This window comes from Theobroma cacao, chromosome 8, assembly GCF_000208745.1.
Source record: "Theobroma cacao cultivar B97-61/B2 chromosome 8, Criollo_cocoa_genome_V2, whole genome shotgun sequence".
Taxonomy (NCBI): domain Eukaryota; kingdom Viridiplantae; phylum Streptophyta; class Magnoliopsida; order Malvales; family Malvaceae; genus Theobroma; species Theobroma cacao.
The window spans coordinates 4,197,917-4,217,652 of record NC_030857.1 but is presented as its reverse complement, the minus strand read 5'-3'; the positions used below and the strand labels follow the sequence as shown (position 1 = coordinate 4,217,652).

At 37.9% G+C, this 19,736-nt stretch overlaps 5 protein-coding genes across 5 annotated transcripts; 3 read left to right on the top strand and 2 right to left on the bottom strand.

Moving 5' to 3' along the window:
- On the bottom strand, positions 566-5,144 carry LOC18591951 (70 kDa peptidyl-prolyl isomerase). Its single transcript, XM_007018398.2, has 13 exons — positions 4,712-5,144; positions 4,501-4,587; positions 4,157-4,414; positions 3,938-4,018; positions 3,761-3,841; positions 3,461-3,655; positions 2,929-3,018; positions 2,663-2,838; positions 2,154-2,276; positions 1,914-2,060; positions 1,365-1,492; positions 1,154-1,274; positions 566-978 (listed from the first exon to the last, which is right to left on the bottom strand). Exons 1-13 carry the CDS (start codon positions 4,914-4,916, stop codon positions 859-861), a joined length of 1,812 nt encoding a protein of 603 aa, XP_007018460.2. The 5' UTR covers positions 4,917-5,144; the 3' UTR covers positions 566-858.
- LOC18591950 lies at positions 6,020-6,952 on the bottom strand. Its single transcript, XM_007018397.2, has one exon. The coding sequence runs from the start codon at positions 6,666-6,668 to the stop codon at positions 6,255-6,257; it is 414 nt and encodes a 137-aa protein (XP_007018459.2). The 5' UTR covers positions 6,669-6,952; the 3' UTR covers positions 6,020-6,254.
- LOC18591949 lies at positions 9,274-12,721 on the top strand. The gene has a single exon (XM_007018396.2). The coding sequence runs from the start codon at positions 9,339-9,341 to the stop codon at positions 12,528-12,530; it is 3,192 nt and encodes a 1,063-aa protein (XP_007018458.2). The 5' UTR covers positions 9,274-9,338; the 3' UTR covers positions 12,531-12,721.
- On the top strand, positions 13,042-14,938 carry LOC18591948 (lecithin-cholesterol acyltransferase-like 1). The gene is made up of 2 exons (XM_007018395.2): positions 13,042-13,747; positions 13,844-14,938. Exons 1-2 carry the CDS (start codon positions 13,365-13,367, stop codon positions 14,745-14,747), a joined length of 1,287 nt encoding a protein of 428 aa, XP_007018457.2. The 5' UTR covers positions 13,042-13,364; the 3' UTR covers positions 14,748-14,938.
- LOC18591947 (U-box domain-containing protein 30) lies at positions 16,549-19,351 on the top strand. The gene has a single exon (XM_007018394.2). The coding sequence runs from the start codon at positions 17,330-17,332 to the stop codon at positions 18,668-18,670; it is 1,341 nt and encodes a 446-aa protein (XP_007018456.1). The 5' UTR covers positions 16,549-17,329; the 3' UTR covers positions 18,671-19,351.

Here is a 19,736-nt window from a genome sequence, read left to right as displayed (position 1 = left end):
TATATGGATTCTCTCTCTCTCTCTCTCTCAACCTTTTAGTCATTGTATTTTCTTTTTCTTTAACTATTATAAATTGGGGCTGAGAGATTGAAGCCTAAAGCCTGCCTTTTAGTAGTAATATTAATTAAAGCCCATTTTCATATATAGTTATAGCTGTGATCCACTGGAGCTAAGCTGCTAAACATTGACGCTAGAATCAAATAGATGTGTCACTAACCATATGGCCTAATGGTCAAAAACCAATGGTCCATAGTCCTAATTTCAAATTAACAGACAAACGACTGAGGATGGCAGACGACTGGGCAAAGCTTGGTTTCCCTTTTATGAACCAATTAATGCATTGATAGAAATACAAGTGGGTATTGACTTGTTTCTGTTCACCTTGTCGTTTTCTACATTTCTTTGCATCGAGCCAAAAGGGGGAGGGAGGGGACCACGGTGCTCATAAAGACGAACCCTCCCAACTGCGTACAATAAAACATAAACAACATGCCAAACTACAGAAACACGCGCATACATCAATCAAAAAAGAAAAGAAAAAGAAACACGCACGTACAAACATAGATACAGTGGAAGCTTTTACATAAAGTTCAATATTATGAATACTTCGAAATGTTGGAGAATACAGATCACATCTTTATACCGGGCTTATCCTTTCTTCCATCCCTCTTTCTTTCAGTTTACAAGAATTGTACTTGTTTTTCCCTTGTGTTTTTTCCTATGTCGAACTTACAAGTGAGCAAGGCCAGGGGGGCAATACGAATTTGAACATTTGACCTTAAACTTTTGTTAGAAAGATAAGAAGTGCTATTTCAAACTTGGATTGTTAGATTACGTCTTCTATTAAAATACAGTTTCTCAACTCGAATCAACAGCCATTCTATCTTCAGAAGGTGCCGAACTATCACCAGCACATTCCATTTCCATTGCTAGGACCTCTTCACTCTTCTCATGCACTGCTTTCTGAACCTTCAATTTCTGCCACAATGTTCAAAGAAATTCATTTGAATGTACATTGGCAAACAACATATAACATATAGTTCATCGGGGATACTAGTTACAGAAATTTATTCAGAATAATTTCCCTCAAGCTGAATTGCACATTTACCAACTATAACATATTAAAAGGTGATTGAGCAGCAGCACCACTCACCTTCATTGGAACAGATGAGTCTTTCGACATTCGTGCAAACATGTTTGTAAAGAGTTTAGCATCCCTCTTGTTGCTTTCAACTTGGAGTTGCCTCAGTGTCTTCTGAAGCAACTTCACCTCCCTGGCAAAAGTAATAGATGTGACTATGGCAATTTGGCAGATACAATGAACTTGCATATTGGAAATTTGGACTGTATAATTCCACCTTTACCTGTTTTGGGGATCAGCCTCAAGAGCTTTCTTGATGTCCAATTCAGCTAAAACTAGATCTGAAGTTTCCATATAGGCTTGTGCCCGCCTATATAGAGCTTTCACATTGTGGAACTCAAAATCTAGTACCTACAGGAAGATGAACCCTTAAAATAAAAGAAGATACTTCTTTTGCTGCTAATCATCCTGAGTAAAATTTATACATGCTCTTAAAAGCTTCACCTTTGTTAGAATGCAGGGATTTCATCAATTTCATTTGAAACTAAACATGTGCAAACATTCAGGAAGCTAGTGATAACATGAAATACACCCTCATGGGCATAGTCTTCAAACAATAAAAAGTCCAAGGTGAATACATAATAGAGGTGCTGAGGTAAATCCCCCAATGCCAGTGGAAAAGAGAGGTTGCACATAGAGGAGGTAAATTTTTTCTAAGTTCCTCGATTCATGCTCTAATGACCAGTTTCCAAGACATATTTATTACCAGTCTAACAGGGAAATCATCAGCTTTTCAATTCTATAGATTTGTATTGGTTGCTTGGCAACTCACCTTGGAACATAACTTGATTGCCCCCTGGAAGTCACTTAGTTTGAGGCTACATGCTGCACCATTCAACCAGCAAGAAATCTTTAGTGCTTTTACTAGCTTTTGCTCATCATCCCCAAAGGGTCCATCTTCACTGACATAGTCCACAGCCTGATGGTACAGGACAATAGCAGAAAACAATGTTCTGAAGTATACAATATGGGCTCCAAATTTTAATCAGACAAAACCTATGCTTAAGATTACCTTATCATACTTTTTCCCTGCTCTTTGATACTTCCCACTTTTAAATAGCATATTCCCTTCTTCTTTCTTTTTCCCAGCAGCCTCAATTTTCTCTTGACTATTCAGCTCCCATGGGACTTTTTCCTATTAAATTCATTAAGCAGATGCAAATGTCAGTAGATTATATAACATCACCTTCTAGCTTCAGTACCAGACTGACAAAAAGAAGCTTCATTGTCATGCACTCGTATCCGATAGATCATGTTTGGTTATGTTTTTAAAATAAACAAAAAACTTGGAAAGTAGCAACCCATAATATGTCTGGATTTTTTTCTTTTTTCCTTTTATCGGATAAGGTAAGAACCCAAAACATGCCAGGATGATATATTGATATATCAAGAACTTTGAGGATAATTTGAACCAACATTCCAGAACTAAAGAACATTGCCTAATGGAACTACCTGCAACAACGTAGTAAGCAATTCAAGGTACTGCCATGTTTAACAAGTCTACAGGGCTATGGCCGTTACCTTAACAAAATCCAACATTTCAACTTCATAGAATAGGTTTGCACATGGTGGGACTACAGCAAGATCACACTCCGCCACAACACTCCCAAAACCATACTCAGGACTGATTGTCAACAATGCTCGCTCCCCCTTCTTCATTGTTGCCGCCGCTCGATCCAAACCAGGAATCACTTGTTCTATTTGTCAAATTGATAAAACCAGTTAAGAGCTGATCCAAAATTCCTTGCTGGCAATCTAGCAAAACTGCGATATAAGGGTAAACTAACCTTCATCTGTGATAAATTCCAATGGCTGCTCTCCATCAACTCCCTTTTTCTCAAACACAGTATTATCTTCTAACCTAGCCGTATAGCTAACTGCATATCCAGAGTCAAGTAATTAAAGAAGAAGCAATACAAAGGAAATAATTAGAGAATAGGAATTACACAATGCCATGGGCTCCTCTGATTGAATCACCTCGATGAAACAATCACTTATCCCAAAGTTTAGTAGATTTGCTTACAAGAATTTCACAGAAAAGTTGGCAATAACTTTTTTTCAAATCAAATTTTCTTGCTTACAGAACCAGCAAGCATAAAAATTAGCTCAATGCTTAAACGAAATAAAATTTTCATATAATCCAATTTATCATTTATGTATCATATCTACTTTTTCCAGATATTATCGTGTATGCCTATACCATCCAGTATCAATCACATTCCAGACCTAAGTGGAAAGTGGAAAAATATCCACTACTTCTGAATCTAATTTGATTTGAACAAACACTAATAAGATATCATTATTGGTGAATATACTTACTAGTCACGGCAGCACCTTCATTTGCAACAACAGCACCCTCTCCCTCTTTCAAAATCTTTTTGAATACCTTAGAATCACCAGTAACATCAATAACAGACTTGAAAGAGACCAACTCCAATTCAATGTTCAAAACTGAATTTGGTGGAACAGCTGGGAACCCATCAGTAGCATCCCTCCCCTTCTCTCCAAAAGCATCTGCATTGAACTCTGCACACTGTAAAACTTGAAAGTATTGTCTCTAGGATTAAAAGTCAATCAAGATTTGAATTGCAGTAAACCAATACTCATATGACAGCATACACTTAGGTTGAACAATTAGTGTAACCTTCTCTCCCCTTTTCATTGTTAAGATTGCTTTTGTCAATGCTGAACATAGATGGCCTGCAAAAACAGAAAACATGTTGAAATTTTCCATTTATGAGGAGTATTATATCTCTTCCCAACTGCCCTAAAAGTCCAATATTCAACTTAAATTACCATCTTTCACGTAAAACTCATTTCCTTCTGCCGAAGTTTTTGCAACAATAGTCCCATCGACAAGCGCCATTTGATATTTTACTGTATAAAGAAAGGCCAGAAAATAATACCTCTCATTATTCACCTCCTATATATGTAAAGGATTGATGCAATATTAATCAATTTAAAAACAAAGCAAATAAAGAAAATAAAGTTACACTATTTAAGAGTTTAATGTACCGAGAACTTCATCTAAATCACTAGGCCATTCATTCCTCTCTCCCTTCTTCATAATTTTCTTGATAATACCACCATCTTTGCTTATATCCACCACCGTAATCCACGAAAGAAGTTCCATCTCATATTGTATAACCGAATCAGGTGGCACACCATCACGACCTTCAGCTCCATAACCGAAATCAGGGGGCAATGTGAACAATGCGCATTCCCCCTTCTTCATAGTTACAATCCCATGATCCAAACCCTTCGCCACCAGACCTACCAAACCCCATTAAAACATTAATGAAGCTAAACAAAACAGTTAATTAAGCAACTCCATCGAGATTAAACCACAAAAAACTCACCTTCACCAAGCTTAAATGTCAATGGTTCATCCTTATCCCTTGTGGAACAAAACTGTGTCCCGTCAAGCAAGGTACCCACATAATGAACTGCACAGGTTCGATCACCCTTTACTCAAAGCTCCAAAATAACTCAAGGAAAAAAGGAAAATTCACCATTTTTAAAATTTAAATAAATGAAAGAACAACTTGAATTATAATGAAATGAAATTACCGGTGACTTCGTCGCCAAACTCAGGAGTTTCCCAAGAGATACCGTTTTTGAGGAGCTTTTTCTTGATACCAGAACTACCCAGCTCTCTCTCCTCACCGACCTTCAGAGGCGGAGCTGATTCGATTACCTCCCCAGGCTCCTCGTCGAGGTCGTCCTCACCCTCCATGTCTGACACGTTGGTTCCTTTCCATTTCTCTGCCCCCATCTAATTGGGGTAGCACGAAGATTTGGTTCCTTTGTTAGTGATAGTAGCGTAATGAATTACTCAGGACGTGAAATGAAGTTGGGGGCTGATTGAATGATCAGACAGAACAAAGAAGATGCTCGAAGTTGGTACCGTGGCGGGACGATGATGCGATTTTTGGGAAGTGATGATGAGGCGTGTCCTGACACAGAGTGTCGCCTGCCTGGTCGGTTCGAGAACATGTTTTGTTATTTTATTGAGGATATGGGGGTGTTTTGGTAATCTGGAAGGCGTTTAAGGTTCTGGACTTTTCATTTCGTAGCAGCCCATTACGAATTGACGAGATTGATGTTTTTAGCCCATATTTAGAACAACCCATTGTGCTTCAAACTTCAAAGGTCCAAGCTAGACATTGGTTAGCAATTTGGAATTCGCTTTGTGTATGTTAACTATGTTTCCCATTATTAATTAAATCATTCTCAACGTGGAGCCAACGTTGATAACCTTCCAATTCATGATCTGCCAGCTAGACCCCAGCAAAACCTTAATGAGAAAGAAGGAAAAGTCATATCCAAAAAAAGAAAGAAGGAAAAGTATTAAATTTGGAACTAGTGATAGAAACGCCTTGATTCCATGTTTTTCCTATGCCTTGACGGTTTTCTGCCCTTTATGTTTTCATGTGCTAAGGGCTAATGCCTCCAACTTTGGCAATGCAAAGGACTCTGTGAAGGCTTCAGACACTGCCAATTCTACTACAGTTAGGCACTTCAGTGCACCGAATATGGAAAATCCAATAGTCTCCGCTTCTAAATTGGACTAAAATGTGCTTCTCCCCATTGCAAATATGTGAAGATTCATTCCAATTGCAAAGAAATTCCAACTGCAAAAGAGAGGTAATTTGCTGATGCACTGAAGCTGAAATACAAAAACATTTCCTGCAAAGCATGCCTGGCATTTGATTAATTACAGGGAGCAGATCAGTTTTGTTGTTGAATGTTGGCCTTCATTGCTGTTCTAGACTTCTGCAAAACATATATCTAGAAAGATGATAGATGTTGTGCTTTTTCCACTCTAGGATATGGATGGGGGTTAAATTATACTAGTATAATTGATTCTTTTGGGGGTGGTTGTCTCAAAAGAGAGAAGCAAGCAATTCCATTAACAATATCATACTTGACAACACCTTTCTAATTAAAAAAAAAAAAAATCTCAAAACAACAAAAGAAGCAGGACAATTAAGAGGGAAAAGAGAGGTTCTTTTACTTCCCTTATATGCAATTACAGAATCAAAAGGAATCAAAACAAAACACTTCTTTTGTTGACAGCATAGCTTTTGCTTCTCGGATACAAAAAATCTTGCTACTTATCAACAACAACATCATCTTCTTCTTCAAATTCACAAGGCTTGTCTTCATCAATTCTTCCCATCCCTACACTGCAACTCTTTGGCAACCCTTTTGATCCCATCTGCCTCAATTGTTGTTGCAGAAACATCTCCATTTCATTACTATGACCCAAACTCCTAACCGATGCAGCTCTAATAAGCTCTCTGAAATCTTCATTGCCGTTAGATGATGCCGCTGAGCTTGCACTAAAGCTCCTTGGCAAGCCTGAGTATTGCCCTGTATACCCGCCCGAGCTTTGTCCGTATCTGACAGTTGAAGCACAACTTGACAAACTCCGAACATACAGATCCCTAGCTTTGCCTAACATTTTAAAGGGAACTGTAATGAACCGCACGAACCTGTTAGAGCTATGTCCTTTGCTTCTCATTTTGCAAGCTGAGATAGAAATTCTAGAGATTTGATTATCAGAAAGTGATCGAAAATTCGAGATGGGGTTTTGATAAAAACAAAGAAAGAAAGCTTGAAAATGAATTGCGAGGAGAAGAGTTAGGTAGGAGAAGGCTTGGTTTGTTGAGGTAATTAGGATGCTTTATTGATGGTGGTTGAGTAGAAACTATCAAATTGGGAAGGAAGATCGCTGTTGGGTTTGGACTTTTTCCAAAGCACGCAGGATTAGACAAAACCATTAGATAAGAACAAATATGTGGAGTGTGCCATAGCATTAAAGAAGCAGCCATAACTTGACTGAAAAAATACCTCGATAGCTTGACTTTCTATTGCAAAACCACACTCCCCTTCCTTACCCCTTCTTATCTCTTGGCCCAATTTCAACCGGCTACACCTGCTCAAAGGACCCCTCTTTTATCTACTTTTATGAAAGTGAAGGCAAACGATAGGTTTGGAAAGAGGATTCGGTTAAGAGATAAGAATTTGATTGAGGAAATTAGAATTTTCACATGTACATGGGAACTAGTTGCATAACACATGTTAAAGTCTAATTAGGAGGAGGATTATTTTGTTTACGAGTTAATTAAATTTGTGTCAATGGATTTATATTTACTTGATTCAACTCATATTGTCATAAAAAAATCTTGTAAATATAAAATAAAGTTTATGTATTGATAATTAAATATTTAATTCAATGATCACGATCAGGTTTCTACGAGTTAGGAACATCAAATACCGTTGTTGTTCTTAATTCGATGGTTAGGCGTTAGCCAGTTTTAAGAGAGGGTCATATTACACTTCTATAGTTATTACAACTTAGGGTTCTGTTTCTTTCATTATTTTTCCAACCTTTCCGGTCCTAGTTAAGAAAAATATCATCACAGCTTCAACTAAAAGCCTTGAATTTCAGGATTAAAAAAAAAATAACAAAGAACACCAAGCCGTGGAAAGTGCTCCAAATGTCCAAATAATTAGTGTTCTAAGTTTGGTCTCCCAAACCGACAGTGCCTTTGACGAGGAAGTAAACCAAAACAATATTCTCCGTGGGCGCCTGTACATTTATTCATATTTTCACAAGTTTAGGTAACTTTATTGTACGGTTTTTCCTCTTTATTTTTTATCCTCACAAACTTGTTTTTACTTCACAATGACGATATTTGACTCTTAAAAACTCTAGAAAAATGCATAATTGTCTAAACTAATTAGCATTAAACTCACGTATTATCAAATTAATGAACAAAGACAAGCCACATGTGGTATGAACGTTCACGTCACGCTTGCTTTTCAACGCTTTGTGTCTTACCTTGCGCATTCGCTAAGGTGTACAAAGTGGTCCAAGGATTTATTAAAACTAAAAGTCAGTGATCACTTTGTAAGAAAACAATAGCTAACAATAATTTCAGTTTTAAACGTCAATTTGCCTTCATAATCCAGATTGCATTTGATTTTTAGAAAGTGATAGTTAATAAACAATTAAACATTTTCTATACATATTTTTTTTATTTGACAAAAAAGATATTCGAACTTTATTTTTTAAATAAAAAAATCATATGTATCAATTAATAAGTTAAATATTCGAATGCATATTTTTCATACATATTTATTCTCTTTATATATTATGTCACATCAAATAAAGATTAATTTTTTTCATGAAAAATAGATCATTAAATAATTGATAAAAGTAAAGGATAAACATAGTGACAAGTACATCTGAACGAAAATAACTTTCAAGAAAAATCTAGCATCCAACGTCTTAGACAATTATTTGTCAATAATAACAAAAAGAAAAGGAAAGATACTTTTCATATTTGTAAAAGACAATTTAAATAACAACTTGTTAGGCTAATAGCAGTAGAAGAAAAGAATTATCGCATATATTGCCTCTTTGACGTTCACATTGCTGAATAATTTTTAAAAAAAATTAAAAAAATGGAACGTCAACTTTAAATATTAAATAAGTTTATTATATCTTTAAAGAAAATTTAAATTATTTGAAAATTTTAAATAAATTTTTTTAACATTCAATAAAATTTTATATTGTTATTTAAATCAAATAATTTTTTATAATTAATAATTAATTAATTATCGTTAATTAAAACGTTATTTGTTATTTTATATTATATAATGCTGATATGATATGTTGATATAATATAATAAATAATGATGCTATATTTTGAGCGATATGATGATATGATCGTGCAATATTTTTTACTTACTTTCTTAATATCACATGAATATAAAATAATAAATATTATTTTAATTAATTATTATCAGTTAATCATTATTATAAAAATTTATTTAATTTAAAATAAAAATATTTGATTAAATATAATAAAAAATAAAAAAATTTAAATAATTAAACAACTTAAATAAATATATTCAAATTACATCTTAAATAAATATATTCTTATTCCAAATGTCAAAAGATGTAAAAAAGAGACCCGATTGAAATTTGCAGGGTTAGAAAGAAATGGTAAAGCCCATTAATGGCCCAATTTGAATCCTATATAGGATTTGCCGACTCAAGGCGGCCTATAAAAGAACCCCCCCGCCCTCCCCCCCCACTCCAACGGTTCAATCTAGTTTTCTTGCTTGTGAAGTCTTCGCCTTGTTCCCACGCTTTTGCCGCCATTGCCTTTACTAAACGATAATGGCTTCTTCGATCGAGGACAAGAACATTGTTGAAGATTCCGAAGACAAAGCTCTCGACGTGTCGGGGAAAGCCGTAGAATTCTCTTTCTTCGGCAACCCTGAAGAGAAGGTCGGTTCCTCTGTCGAGGGGCTTTATTTGTACAATAATGATTTTAATTTGATTCCCGAGGCAGTTTCCCAGTTTGGGAAATTGAAATTTTTGAAATTCTTCGGTAACGAGATTAATCTGTTACCATCCGTGGTTGGGAATTTGGCAAAATTAGAGTCCTTGAAGATGAAGATTTCTTCGCCGGGGTTAAACCGCGTCTCGTTTCGCGAACTCAGCGAGTTGAAGGAGCTCGAGCTCAGTAGAACCCCTCCTCAGCCTTCGAGGTTAACTGCATTGACTGAGATCGCTGGAATCAAGGGCTTGACTAGGCTCACTTTGTGTTACTTCTCTATCAGGTACCTTCCATCAGAGATTGGATGCTTAACGAATTTGGAATTTTTCGATATTTCTTTTAATAAAATCAAGAACTTGCCTGCTGAAATTAGTAATTTGAATGAGTTAATCACTTTGAAAGTTGTTCATAATAAGCTAATGGAGCTGCCTTCGAGTTTGTCTAAGTTGAATAAGTTGGAGAACTTGGATTTGTCCAATAATAGATTAACTTCTTTGAGGCCGCTAGAATTAGAGGCAATGCATAGGCTTAAGAATTTGAATGTTGGGTACAATAAAATTATGAATTGTTGTCAAATCCATATACCCGGATGGATAAGCTGTGATTTGGAAGGGAATAAAAGTAATGGCAAAGGTTTATCTGTTGGTGTATGTGAGAGTGTTGAAGAGAAAGAAGTGAGTGTTTCTAGTGACTGCCCTCGAGGCAATACCTCATTGGAGATGTTGAGTCAATCTGGGAAAAGTAGATTCGAATCCCAGAGTTTGAGTTCGGGTAAGCGATGGAAGCGAAGACAACAAGACAAGTTAAGAAATTACAAGAAGTTGAAAAGTGAAGGGAATGGTGAAGATGTTCTTAGCTCTGAGACTGGTTTGCAAAGTGAGTTGTATGTGGTAGATCTGAACGGTGATGAGAATGATAAGGGTGAGAGTGAAAATTCATTTATTGGAGAAAATGCAGTGGAGGAAACTTTAGCCTCCGGAGAAAATTGCATTTGCCTGGATCATGAAGCCATAAAAGAGGGCAAAAAGGAGTATGATGAGCAAGATGAAATTTCTGTTTCCAGCCAGGGGAAAGGTTCATATTCAGAATCGTTCAACAGTAGTTGCATGTCAAAGAGGCATTCCAGTTGTGATCTTGATGATAATCCCAAGACATGCAAGTATCAGAAGCCAAATGATGGTAATTTTTCATTATCACGCAAGTATAACAATACTTCATTTTGTAGCGTTAAAGACCGGATCCCAGATGGCTTTTATGATGCGGGACGTGACCGGCTTTTCATGTCACTTGAGAGTTATGAGCGTATTCTGCATCTCGATTCACGTGAAGTCATTCTTGCTGACAGGGAGAGGGATGAACAGTTAGATGCAATTACTCTTTCTGCTCAAGCTTTGATATCCAGTTGGAAGAAATTAAATGGCTTAGCCAGTAACGGGGAACCAACTCCAATGGATAACCTTCAAATTGCATCATTGCTTGCATTGTTTGTATCGAATCGTTTTGGAGGCAGTGATAGAAGTTTTTCCATTGAAAAGACTCGAAAAGCAGTGTCTGGTTCAAACTATCAGAAGCCATTTGTTTGCAGCTGTGCTACTGGAAATAATGATTGTGTAAATGATTCTACCGAATGGAATTTTGGTACTATACAAGATATCAGCATTGCTGATCTTTGTGATAAATCACTATGTTCTACCAAGTCAAGACTGAATTCTGTTGTAGTTCCTATAGGAACTATGCAGTTTGGTGTGTGTAGACACAGAGCATTGCTTATGAAGTATTTGTGTGATCGTATGGTACCACCAGTGCCTTGTGAGCTGGTCAGGGGATACCTTGACTTCTATCCACATGCTTGGAATGTAGTACTTGTCAAAAAAGGTGATTTATTGGTCCGCATGGTAGTTGACGCATGCCATCCTGATGACATAAGAGAAGAGATGGATCCAGAATATTTTTGCCGATACATTCCCTTGACTCGGACCAAAGATTTTCTCTCAAATGAATGCAATCTTGACCCTGATTGTTTTCCTTCCTTGTCCACAAGTGAAAAAATTGAAAAGACACCAAATGTGTCCCTCATTAAGTGCTCATTTGGTTCAGTTGAGGCAGCAGCAAAGGTGCGTACGGTAAATGTCCTCGGAACTTCAATGAATGAGATTAGAAACTTTGAGTATAGTTGTTTAGGAGAGATAAGAATGTTAGGAGCTTTGAAACACTCCTGCATTGTAGAATTGTATGGGCATCAAATATCTTCGAAGTGGGTTCCCTCAGCGGCTGAAAGGCCCGAGCATCGCATAATACAGTCTGCCATTTTAATGGAGTATGTAAAAGGTGGATCTTTGAAGTGCCAAATAGAGAAGTTATTGAAAGCTGGCAAGAAACATTTCCCATTGGATTTGGCGTTGTGTGTTGCCCACGATGTTGCTTGTGCATTGGCAGCACTACATTCTAAACACATTATTCATCGGGATATAAAAAGCCACAATATTTTGATTGATTTGGATGAGAAGAGGGCTGATGGAACACCTATTGTCAAGCTTTGTGATTTTGATAGAGCAGTGCCTCTTCGTTCTTTCTTGCATAAATGCTGTATAGCTCATACAGGAATACATCCTCCTAATGTTTGTGTTGGAACTCCACGTTGGATGGCTCCAGAAGTTTTAAGGACAATGCAGAAACCTAATTTATATGGACTGGAAGTGGATATTTGGTCATATGGATGCTTGATTTATGAATTATTAACTCTGCAAATTCCATACTTCGATTTTTCTGATGATCAAATGCATGACTTTATTCAAATGGGCAAACGACCTCCACTAACTGATGAACTGGAGGCATTACTATTGCTGGATGAGTTTGCAATATCTCAAGAGTTGGACAGACCAAAATCTGAAATCGAATCACTTAGATTCCTTATTAATGTGTTCCATCGTTGTACTGTAGAAAATCCTACTGATCGTCCAAAGGCTGAAGAACTCTATGAAATGTTTCATGCACATGCAAGTAACTGGAGAAGTTTTGAAGAGGTTTAGGTTGATTATTAGGTGCTTACCAGTTACCATGCTTGTAAACCATTCTTTTTTATTAAAAGAAAAAAAAATTCAATGAATCGTTTCTGTTTTACTAGATGATGCTTCACTGCAATACCTTTGTATGGAATTTGTTGTACATGCAGAATTGTTAAAAAGTGTAAATGCTCAGAATTCTGTGTAAGTTGGGCTAATGTCTTGCATTCTAATTTTTATATGTGAAGTCCTTGGTTCAATAGTAACACCCATCTCAACATGGGTTTCAAATTGCAATTTTTACATTATATTGTTTGAAGTAATCTAGGTCTAAACTGTGGGTGCTACATTTGCAATGAATAACAAAAATTCATGATTCAACTCATTAGAGTTCAACTTGCTGCTGCATATCTTGTTTAAGATGCACCGTAAAAGCAAAAGAGGGAGACATTTTAATATTTTAATTATCACGTTACCCCTTATCTTGTAAGGTATACAAGTTTAATCTTCATTGTCACAAAAAAATAAAAGACTCTTAAAACTGTGAACTGCTGCAATTAATCTAACAAAACAAATAAAAAAGGCAAGCTTAGAATTTTAGGTAAAATTATATACATCCAACTTCGATCAGTAAGCTAAACAATTCCTGCTCGTATGGACATCGCTTGCTTGATGTGCAGGCAGTTAGTCAAACCAGCATCGTGAGCACGTGGACACGTTATCCACCTCTTATTGCATGAGGGGATGTTCAACGGCCACGAAACAATTGTAACGCCACAAGAACTTGCCCACCGTACTCTGCCTTGATCGATTGCTAGTAAATCAGCAACTAGTCGATAACGGATAAGGAAAAACGGGGAAATGCAGGGACTAAGCATCAAGCTGGCTATAATTCCAATTGCCATGATGCTGTGCTTATGCCAAGCGATTACCAACCTTCACCCTCTAATCCTGGTACCAGGGAGCGGCGGGAACCAACTTGAAGCGCGGCTAACAACTGGCTACAAGCCCTTGGACCTGTTTTGTGACCGTTGGTATCCAATTTCCAAGGATAAAGAAGGATGGTTCAGGCTGTGGTTCGACCCCAGTGTGTTGCTGGCTCCATTCACCAAGTGCTTTGCTCAACGTATGATGCTATGTTATGACCGTGATTTAGATGATTACCGCAATGCTCCGGGGGTTGAAACCAGGGTCCCTGAATTTGGTTCTACTGAGTCCCTTCTCTACCTTGACCCTCATCTCAAGTAAATTTATTTCTGAATGATACCACTTAATTTCAGTGTAATTATCGGCTGTAAAGCTTTATAGGGTGTTTGACAAAGAAATCTTACTATGTGCAGGCAGCTCACAGCATACATGGCACAGTTGATAGAGTCCCTGGAAGAGATTGGTTATGTCAGTGGTGAAACCTTGTTCGGAGCTCCGTATGACTTTCGATATGGGTTGGCAGCCGAAGGCCACCCATCCCATGTGGGCTCCAAGTTCTTGCAAGACCTGAAAGATTTGATTGAAAAAGCAAGCGCTTCCAATGGAGGGAAGCCAGTGATTCTCCTCTCCCACAGCCTAGGGGGCCTCTACGTACTCCAACTTCTCAACCGAAATTCAGCCTCTTGGCGCCAACGGTTTATCAAACACTTTGTTGCACTTTCAGCTCCTTGGGGTGGCACAGTTCAAGAAATGCTCACTTTTGCTTCCGGGAGTTCTTTTGGAGTGCCCCTGGTTGATCCATTGCTGGTAAGGGGAGAACAAAGGAGCTCTGAAAGTAACCTCTGGCTCATGCCTTCTCCTACGCTGTTTGGCCCTGGAAAAGTTCTTGTTTTTACTCCAAGCGAGGCTTATTCAGCTCATGATATCCCTCAATTTTTGAATGACATTGGGTTTCCAGAAGGGGTAATTCCTTATAAATCACGAATCCTCCCGTTGACTGAGGAGTTAAGACCACCTAATGTTTCTGTTACCTGTATAATCGGGACGGGCGTGAAGACTGCAGAGACGTTGTTCTACGGAAAAGCAGGGTTTGATGAGCAGCCAGAGGTTGTTTACGGGGATGGAGACGGGACTGTGAACTTGGTGAGCCTGTTAGCACTAGAGTCACTATGGGCTAATGAGAAAAGCCAACCACTTAAGGTGATAAGAATCGCTGGCATTTCTCATACGTCAATACTTGAAGATAATGCTGCACTTGATCAGATAATAGGGGAAGTTTCTTCAATCAATTCCCAGGCCGAGGTCCACTTTGCGTAGAGCACAAACAATTGAACACTTCATTCAGTCTCAAAATTGGAGACCAACGCAAACTTTCATACAGTCCATTGTTGCAATCAAAATATAAAAGAGCTAGCATTGGTTTTCCATTTAGGTGCACCTCACCTTTCTGGTTCACCATTATCTATTTGGGTGGATATCGGAGAATTCTATTTTCTCTTTTTCTTTTCCATTTAAATCGCCTATATAGGAAACCTGAGAGCTTTGAGTCTAATCATCGAGTGTCCGTAGATACTGGTTCTACAGATTGGAAATAGTTGAGCAATTCCTTTAACTGATTTGGGATTCGAGTTCACGAGCTCGGCGCATGGACCTGGGCTTTATATCTGTTTTAGACTTTAAATTTTAAGAGTCCGGCATGTGCTCCCAGCCTCCAAAAACTATGTTGGTTGCCTTAAGCAAATATCCAGCCCGAGCCAGCCCATGTGTTGGTTCTTAGAAGAATTCAATAGTATTAGTCAAATCCCAATTCGGCACCTCTTTAGGATAATCGTACATAAATGTGACAACAAACAATGTCTTCGATAATTATTACTAATAAACAAAATTAATCAGAATTAAGCCAGAGCAAAAGTGACAGGGAGTCAGAGACGCACGGTTCCCACAGCCACGTGTCGGTGTCGTGATGGACAGCGTGGAAGCCAAGTGCGTGAGAGCGCTAATCAAAGTGGTCAAAACCGAAGACCGGAAAGAAGCCCAAAATTAGAAAAACATCAAAACCCCAAAAAGCGTACATCTACCGATCTACGAACCCACCGCAACCGGTCAAAAGCCGAGCTGGCACTTTAACCAAGGCACGCTCTCCCTGGGCCCCCCCACCCCACGGGGATTCCAGTTCCACTTTCTATTTTATCCATTTGTTTTTCTTTTTTCTAAATTTTTATACTGCCTTTTTTTTTAGAAAAAAATGCACTTCTTTTTTATTTATTTTTTGATGACCCTTTTTGGTCAGTAATTATTAATTATCTCATGATGCTTGCAAATTGCAATCGCATAGGGAAATAAGGAAAAAAAGAACTAATAATTAATCTTTTTGCTTATTTTTGATAAAAAGAGTATATATTAGGCTTAGGTTAGCTATGGGGTCCATGTCTCCTTGATGGGTCCAACCAAACGTGTATTTCATTCCAATTCTTCCTCAAATTTCAAGTCTGCCCCTCATTTGGAACAGAATTGATCTCCCTTCATAAATTCAAGCAATTGTTTTTATTGAGTCTTAAAATTTTAGGTTAAATGAAATTTGAAGATGTTGTTGGTCTTGAAAATATTTGCAAGGGACACGAATGTCATTTGAAGGCAACATGATGGTCTTAGTGGTCGAACCAAGGTTGTATGTGAATTATGGAAATAGGAAACGAAAAGGACGTGATGTGGGGTTCCCTATTGTAATTATTCTCTTGGCAACACCATTTACCGTTTTTTGACCATGAGACTGAGGTTGCGTCCTGGATTCTAATTTATCCCCTCTCGCCTGGGGGCCATCACTCCCACAAATTTAAAAAGCCAAAGACTTTTTTTTTAATTTTTTTGTTCAAAACTCAAGGCAAAATAATATTAGTAAAAAATATGAAAATCCTTGAAAGAAATTCAAAATCAACTCATAGAACGGGATAGAACGGTGACTAAAGATATGAATGCACGTGTGGTGCACAGTCACCAAGGGTTAAAATCACTGCCTACAGCCGGTCAATCGCCGGTATCCGGCCTTTTTCCAAGAAATATAATAATACACTTTAAAATTTCAAAAAATAAAATTTTTCTATCTCTGTTGGGTTTTCAATTTAATCACCTTGCCCTGCCCCAAAAGAAGAGCAGTAGAGAAGACTGTGCAGAAGATAGCCTTTGACCTTTTCTATTCTTTTTAATCTCTTTCTCCTTCTATAACTAGGCATTGTTGAATTCTTCCATTTCTTTCATGTCTCTAATAATGCCCAGTATCTCTTCTTCTTCTTTTTCCTATACAAATTTCATGTCTTTCTTTCACTTTTGATTGTTCTTCACTACTTTGTCCTTTTTAGCTGATCTGGGTCTGGGGTTGTGATGATTTCACCCTTTTCTTGAAGAGTCTTGAGGAGGAAGTTGAGTAAGGGTATTTGAGTAGTAGGTAGTAAAGAGCTTTGGTATTAGGGAAGAAGATTGCATTTTCTTTTTACCATCATTTCTTTGATGATGGTGATGGTATAAGTGTTGAAGGAGGAGGAGGAGGTTACCCTTTTGACCAGAGAAAGAGATCAGATAAAGCAAACAACAACGAAAAGCAAAAGAATGGGGAAGAAAAGATGTCCCCTTTGATTGGCATTGTGGCTTCTGATTTGCCAATGAAAGAGAAAGAAAGACAGATACAATAAAACTTGCCTTCTCAAGGGTCTTCTCTTACTTCTCTTTTCTTTCTCTCTTTTTTTTTTCTTTCCCGCACGCTTCTTGTTTACTAGATGTGATATGTCTTCCTCGGTGCTTGTTTTCTTGTAAATTAGCTCTCTTTGTTTTATTTGGGGAAAAAAAGGGTCTTTGTTAGATTCTCTTCTTGTTGTAGTCTAGTATCGTTAAAAGGGTATTAAAAAATGCCAATGTATCAACCATCTACTCGAAGAGAAGCTGACATGAAGCTTGAAAGCCAAGTTCTAGATCTAGAAACGGCTGTGAAAGATGGCATTTTGGGGGGCGGTGGTGGGGTAATATCCACTGGTTTTGCTTCAGAGAAATTGGATCTGAAGGTGATGATTGAAGAGCTTGAGTCCATGGATGTCCCAACGGTTTTCATATGTCCAATTTCTCTGGAGCCAATGCAAGACCCGGTGACTCTTTGCACTGGCCAAACCTATGAGAGATCCAACATTCTTAAATGGTTCTCTTTAGGCCATTACACTTGTCCCACCACAATGCAAGAGCTTTGGGATAATTCAGTGACTCCAAACAAGACGCTCCAGCAGCTGATTTATAGTTGGTTTTCTCAGAAGTACTTGGCCATGAAGAAGAGGTCAGAGGATGTGCAAGGAAGGGTCAAAGAGATCTTGGAGAATTTGAAGAAAGTTAAGGGTCAAGCCAGAGTTCAAGCTCTTAAGGAGCTTAGGCAAGTGGTTCAAGCTCATGGGACAGCTAAGAAGACAGTTGTGGCATGTGGAGGTGTTGGTTTGATTTCATCTTTGTTAGGTCCTTTTACAACTCATGCTGTTGGGTCAGAGGTAGTTGGAGTTCTTGTGAACTTGAATCTTGATTTCGATTCCAAGTCTGATTTATTGCAGCCCGCTAAAATATCTTTAATGGTGGATATTTTAAATGAAGGATCGATTGAGACCAAGATCAACTGTACGAGGTTGATTGGAATGTTGATGGAAGGGAATGATTCTGCGTCTGAAAATGTTGCAAGTTTGAGTCTTTTAGTTGGATTGTTGAGGTTAGTGAAAAATAAGAAGCGCCCAAATGGGGTATTGGCTGGACTGAGTTTGCTCAAGACAATTTGCTCTCATGAATCAGTTAGGAACTCTTTTGTCAATGTTGGGGCAGTTCCTCATTTGGTTGAGCTGATGCCTGGTTTGAATAATGAGTGTTTGGAATTAGTCCTGTATATTTTAGAGCTTTTGTCAAGTATTCCAGAAGGAAGATTGGCTTTGAAAGATTGTCCAAACACCATACCATATGTGGTGAAACTATTGATGAAAGCTTCAGAAAACTGTACTCAGTTTGCATTGTCGATACTGTGGGCCATTTGCAAGTTTGCACCAGAGGAATGTGCTTCACTTGCTGTGGATGCTGGTCTGGCTGCAAAGCTACTTCTAGTTATACAGAGTGGTTACAATCCTGTGTTGAAGCAACGGTCAGCAGAGTTGTTGAAATTGTGTAGCCTAAATTACACGGCTACGATTTTTATTTCCAAGTGTAAGCTTACAAGAACGATTCAATGAAGGAAAATAACAGCTTGTTGATATACAGGACTTTCTTGTTTTTCTTCTTGTCCAATATGACAATGGGGCTGATGAGCTTCCGGTTTTGGAGAACTCAGAATGGGGTCAATCGGGGTTTCTGAGGTACCCTTTGCTCTCTTGTGCATACTAAACAATTTCCATTATGTTATTGTTTCACATCAAGTAGCAGCATAATGTGGATTTGAGCTAATTGGACGCTGTGTAGTCAACAATCCACTGTAAGCTCAAGTTTCTGCCAATATTTTCCAATAATTCCCAGCAAGGTTGTGATTCAATCTGTTTGTGTCACTGTTTGCTTTGTTGTTTCAATCCACAAGAGAGAAATGTAACTGTAAGCTCTGGTAAGGAGTTGAGTGGAGGTGGTGCAGTGATGATAGAGGGAAATGATGTGAGGAGGGGATTCCTGTTGGCATTTGTGTCGTTTGTAATTGTAGTTGGTTTTTCTGGGTTTGCCCTGTCTTACTGATCCCTAGATTTCGTTCATCTCTGTAAGGTTTTGTGGGAGCTTACATTTATACCTTTGGTTGAAAGAGGTGTTTTCAGTCTTTTAAGTCTTAAACTTTGTAGAGTTTGTAATTGTAAGCCTTTTGGCTATCAGATAAAACATGTACAACCTATTTGTTTCCTTTACATGATATACAATTTGAATTGCTGAATTAACTGCCTGAGTTGAAATGTGTTTTCACATAGCCCTCCATCCTTTTCTAAAGGCATTTGATTCTAAGATTGTTGAGTAAATCTGACACAGCTTTTCAAGACGGGCTGAATCATATCTCTACATTTGAGAAAGAAAATCATTTAAATCACACTGTAGGCTGTAGCTTGAAGGAGACTTTTTGCTGAAGAGAAGTTTCTCTGCAGGAAGCAGTGGTAATTGCTGCAACTCTCCAATGTCCAACTAAAATATCTTGAACCTAGAATTCTTAGAGCCGCTTAGTAGAGTTGACATGGCAGACCTGAAACTAAAATATCTTGAATCCAAACCTACCTGAAAGACTTTGAACTCGAAATAATCCAAATTAAAACAACTTGAATTCTAAAATGA

Coding starts and splice junctions, on each gene's coding strand:
- LOC18591947 (XM_007018394.2), top strand. CDS start 17,330: ATGCCAATGTATCAACCATCTACTCGAAGAGAAGCTGACATGAAGCTT.
- LOC18591951 (XM_007018398.2), bottom strand. CDS start 4,916: ATGGGGGCAGAGAAATGGAAAGGAACCAACGTGTCAGACATGGAGGGT. Junction 4,019..4,156: donor TGATTTAGATGAAGTTCTCG/GTACATTAAACT, acceptor TTCTTTATACAG/TAAAATATCAAATGGCGCTT. Junction 3,842..3,937: donor TGAGTTTTACGTGAAAGATG/GTAATTTAAGTT, acceptor CTGTTTTTGCAG/GCCATCTATGTTCAGCATTG.
- LOC18591948 (XM_007018395.2), top strand. CDS start 13,365: ATGCAGGGACTAAGCATCAAGCTGGCTATAATTCCAATTGCCATGATG. Junction 13,748..13,843: donor TACCTTGACCCTCATCTCAA/GTAAATTTATTT, acceptor TACTATGTGCAG/GCAGCTCACAGCATACATGG.
- LOC18591950 (XM_007018397.2), bottom strand. CDS start 6,668: ATGAGAAGCAAAGGACATAGCTCTAACAGGTTCGTGCGGTTCATTACA.
- LOC18591949 (XM_007018396.2), top strand. CDS start 9,339: ATGGCTTCTTCGATCGAGGACAAGAACATTGTTGAAGATTCCGAAGAC.